The sequence below is a fragment of the Stegastes partitus genome, unplaced genomic scaffold (assembly GCF_000690725.1).
Source record: "Stegastes partitus isolate 25-593 unplaced genomic scaffold, Stegastes_partitus-1.0.2 Scaffold2848, whole genome shotgun sequence".
In the NCBI taxonomy this organism is placed as follows: Eukaryota; Metazoa; Chordata; class Actinopteri; family Pomacentridae; genus Stegastes; species Stegastes partitus.
In genome coordinates this window covers 3,987-8,879 of record NW_007580579.1, presented here as the reverse complement: position 1 = coordinate 8,879, position 4,893 = coordinate 3,987, and the positions used below count along the sequence as shown (strand labels likewise).

The window sequence follows — 4,893 nt, the reverse complement described above, 5'->3', positions numbered from 1 at the left end:
TGCTGCTCAGGACTCCACCTCAGTGTGTGAGTGTGTTCCTGCAGCTCACATCAAGTTACAGCTCCTTCAGCAGTGGACACACACTGTGTGTTAGTGGAGGCAGTGTGTGTCTGTGGTGGACACAGGAAGTGGACTGTGTTTGGATCTCAGTGTTTCCCAGCAGACTCTGTGTCTCTGTCTCTGTCTGAGATGTTCACAGTGTTCAGATGATGATTATCTGTAAGAGGCCGATAACAGCAGGTGTAGATTTACTGGTTAGAAATGTGTTGATCAGTGTGACTTTGTGCTAAATATGTGATTTAAACTGTTAACAGAAGACTGTGCTGTGATCTCACTTTTATTTACTGCTGTCTTTGTGTCTCTCAGGTGTTCACATTTACCAGCAGATGGTTGGCTGTGAATGGGATGATGAGACAAATGAGGTTAATGGATATACACAGTATGGTTATGATGGAGACGACTTCATATCATTTGACCTGAAGACAGAGACATGGATCGCTCCAAAACAACAGGGTGTCATCACCAAACACAAGTGGGACAATGACAAAGCTGATATGTCATACACGAAGAACTACCTCACCCAGGAGTGTGTTGAGTGGGTGAAGAAGTATGTGAACTACGGGAGGAGCTCTCTGATGAGAAAAGGTGAAATCACATGACCTGATTTAATGTCTTGGATAAAATGCTCATTTCCCTCAAATACTTACGTACCTTGACTTTATAATGAACAACTTACTGTGTCTCAGTTTACTCTGTCTCTCATTTTCTGCCTCCTTCACCTTTTTCTCTCCCTTTTTTCTCTTTTTCTTACATATTCATCACCACTCTTATTCTGTTTTGTCTTCCTTTGTCTGCTCAGCTTCTTTCTGTCTCGTTTACTGTCTTTTCTCAGATTTTCTAAACTTTCTCATCTCCTCACATCTCTTCATCAGTCTTCCTTCTCTTCCATCACCCCCTTCTCTTATTTACATTTGGTATTCAAATGACTTTACTTTAAATATAAATGGTGATACTAGTATTCAGTTAATACAGAAACTATGAGCTGTCTTTCTCTTCTCTCCCCAGATCTTCCCTCAGTGTCTCTCCTCCAGAAGACTGCCTCCTCTCCGGTCACCTGCCACGCTACAGGTTTCTACCCCAACAGAGCCGACTTGTTCTGGACCAAAGATGGAGAGGAGCTTCATGAGGACGTGGACAAAGGAGAGCGCCTCCCCAACCATGATGGAAGCTTCCAGATGAGTGTTGACCTGAAGGTTTCATCCATCGCACCTGAAGACTGGAAGAGATACCACTGTGTGTTTCAGCTGTCTGGAGTCAACGACATCAAAACCAAACTGGACAAAACAAAAATCTTGACCAATAGAGGTAAGACTGAAATCAGAGGTGATGAAGGTGACAAACACACAGTTAGTTTACTGTAATAATCCTGCAGTTCATGTGTTTGTATGAGTCATGGATGAAAAGTTCTTTTTCCTTACATCATCTTTTGTTTCACATCTTTCATATTGATTTTAATATGTACTTTTAGGGTCAATACCAGTATAAGACTCATACATGTATCATTGTGTCACGTTAACCAATTTCCCCAAAAAATAAAAATTAAAACAAAAGGGTTGAAAGTGTTTTAAAGATTTAAAAGATTTAAAGATTTTAAAAATTATTGTTGTCCACCACTGTTTACTTCTCTGATGAAACACAACAATGTCAACAACAAACAGATTTGGTTTAATTTTATATTTCAAATTTGCTACATTTTTAAATTTATTTTACAGCTTTTAGAGTCAAAATTTGGGACCATTTGAGGCCTTTTTAATGTTTAACTACAGTTAAGAAATTACAGCCTCAGTATTTATAGAACTAGTGGACAGTTGTGGAGGAGAGGTTTATTTAATAACTAGTAAGTGTATGTATTGTGTTTTTAATAGAGCTGTTAGAATCAGAGTTATTTGTTAAGTATGTTCTTTACAGTTAAAAGCAATATTAAAATATGGAGTTTAAATGTTGATGTTAGAAGCTCTCTGTGTGTATTTCCAGTGTTAATAACATTTACAGACAGAAACCAGCACAGAGACATGCAGCTCAACAAAGACAACAAAGCTAAAAGGATAAATGAGCAGAGACTCTCTAATTATGTTCGTAGTAGTCGGGTTGAAAATGGAAATTAACAACATCAAGACAAACATCAGAATCAGAATCTCTTTATTGTCATTGTACAAGAAAGCACAACGGGATTTGAGACAGCAGCTCTTGTAGGCAGTGTAAACATCAGGACAAAAAGTACACAAGACATAGCATTAAAATTTTTAAAAAGACTGTATAGTTCCAGGAGTATTGCACTTGATGTATGAAGTGAAATTTTTCTATTGCACAGTGAAGAAAAATTTCTGTTTATACATCAAGTGCAATACTCCTGGAATTTCTTAAACGCAAAATCCCGGTGGTGTTTTATTTTTTGTTCTATATTCTACAAAGAAACATGCAGTGTCTTCAAACTAAACACTGATTTTACTGGACTGTCGACTGGCAAATGTCAGTTTTTCTATTCTCACCTGCTTCATTTGTTCAGATTGTGATTTGTTTGCTGCTGTTTGCTCGACAGGGAATCCTCTCTCCATGATCATCCCCATCGTTGTTGCTGCGGTGGTTCTTGCTGTCATCGCTGTGGTTGGATTCGTTGTCTACAAGAAGAAGAAGGGTGAGAAAACAAAACACACATTTTTGTCAACATTTTGACTTTTACATTTTATCCAGATTGCAAAAGTGAAACAAACCCTAAGTCCAGCACAGTAAACTCCATAAGTAATCACTGCAAGGCTGAGAGCTGCAGATTCATGAAAGTGTGACTATAGTGTTAATGTAAGAGAGAAGTGATGTGAAAGAGTAACATAGAACAATTTTCAACTGTAACTACTAAAATAATTTTTAAATTTTCTTCTACTTTCAGACAAACGTCCTCCATCTCGTAAGTAAATCCTGTCTGGATTCTATTTTCTCTGATCTCACCTGCACTCTATAGATGACCAATTTCTGTGTTTTGTACAAAATAAATCCTGTTAGTTTTGTTTGTAAAACACAGTGTTGATTCAGATCACGATGTGAGTTATTGTGTTTCTCACTTTCCAGCTGTTGACAACCGTGAGGTCCAGGAGGAAATGATTCCCAAGGCCTGAATGACAAACACAACCCTGCACACAGTGAGTTGGTTCATGTGTTGAACAGAGCTGATTTCAAACATGTTGTGTAAAGTATAACAGAAAACTTCTGTGACACATTGTAGTTAAAATTAAGTTAGATTGTTAAGAGAAAAGATGCAAAGTAAAGTAATATTAACCTTTTGGAAAACAGTGACACTGCTTTATTAAAATGGTTGGACTGAGTTAGAATGAATGTTTGTAGTGTTTACCTATAAAAAGTATTGTACTTTACAAAATGTTAACACGTAAATATCTGAATCATGAATACTGAACGTCCAAATGATTCTTTAAATATGTGGTTTTACTCTATATGTAACTGTATTTTTCTCTTTCTTTAGGTTTATGGATTCATTTTGCACTGAAACAAGGAGCGGTGTCGCCACATTCTCCTCCATAAACTGGGAATTCATTGGATATTAATCATTAACTGGTAGAAGAAGTGCTGAGGATTGAGTTAGAAATGCTTTTTGATTCAAATCCAGATAACACTGAAAAACATGAGTCATCAACAATGTTTCGAGCATTTAGTTCTAATTAAAAAGTGGAATTCCCTTTGATCAAACACAGTGATGACTGTCTGCAGAGAAGTAAAACGTATTCAAACGATATTCAGATCATTCAAAGCATCACAGCGTTCTTCATACAAACACAATGAATCAGAGAATTGTGTCCTCATCTGAAACAAACATACCGTACTTACAGTTAAATATTTCTGATGTTGGGTTTTTCTGTAAATCAATGAAGCAAACAATATCAATATTGATAATACAGATGTAGATATACATGTATAGGCACACATACATTACATTCATTCCCCTTTTCATAGACGTATATTCTGAGTGTCTGGAGATATAATAACATATACATGAAGATCAAATGCTGCACCTCAATCAGCAGCATCCCAAAACATGTAAACTGGAGAGTTTAAATATCCTGCAGTTGTGAGTGTAACTGGTGTTTCTGTGTTAGTGCTGAAGATAAAGTGAACCTGGTCTGTGTCTGCTGGGACTGACTCCAGTCCTCTCAGTGGACAACCAGGACAGTAGACTGATGGAGGAAGTTTTTCATCACTCTGGTGGTGATCTTGATTTGTCAGTACTTTATTGGAAACACATTTCCATCCGGTTTGTGGTGCGTCTCAAAATAATGTACAGAAAATATATATGAGATAAGAATGATGAATGATGGACAGTATCTGTGCACACAGACACAAAACACAAACATCAGTTCAATGTTCAGTTTCCAGTTGTGTAAATATTCTGTGTAAAGATCTTGTTTTGATCCAACCAGACCTAAGAAAGTCAAAATGAATGCTTCATTCATTTATAAGATTATTTTTCTGGCATTTTTGCCTTTATTAGTTAGGACAGTGAGAGAGGGAGACAGGAAAGGGGGAAGAAGAATGGGGAGAGACCTGCAGCAGGCTGTCATGAGTGGGAGTCGAACTCACGACTGCTGCGTCGGAGAACTGCAGCCCCTGTTTATGGGGCGCCCCTTCAGTTATTAATTAAGAAACAGTCCGTCTTGTTTCCTCTACAAAAACATTTTTATATGTGGTTTGAATATAGATTATAGGTTGTGTGATATCTTTAGTTTTTCAACACGCTGTTACATGTTCTTGAACACTCCTCCTGCTGCCATTTAACCTCTTAAGACCTGAGCTCTTGTTTGATGTGCATTTTTAAAATTTATTCCTCTT

The 4,893-nt window shown here is 37.3% G+C and overlaps 1 protein-coding gene across 3 annotated transcripts; it reads left to right on the top strand.

The window, feature by feature from the left end:
- Nucleotides 1-337: 337 nt before the first annotated feature.
- LOC103375748 (major histocompatibility complex class I-related gene protein-like) lies at nt 338-3,937 on the top strand. 3 transcript variants are annotated; one of them, XM_008306068.1, is made up of 6 exons: nt 338-645; nt 1,066-1,365; nt 2,600-2,695; nt 2,945-2,962; nt 3,124-3,194; nt 3,533-3,937. In XM_008306068.1, the coding sequence occupies exons 1-5, from the start codon at nt 387-389 to the stop codon at nt 3,168-3,170; spliced, it is 720 nt and encodes a 239-aa protein (XP_008304290.1). In that variant the 5' UTR covers nt 338-386; the 3' UTR covers nt 3,171-3,194; nt 3,533-3,937. The 3 variants fall into 3 exon arrangements, with proteins under 3 accessions (XP_008304290.1, XP_008304292.1, XP_008304291.1); XM_008306069.1 differs by having other exon boundaries at nt 339-645; nt 2,600-2,691; nt 2,944-2,962; XM_008306070.1 differs by lacking the exon at nt 2,600-2,695.
- The last annotated feature ends 956 nt before the right edge of the window (nt 3,938-4,893 follow it).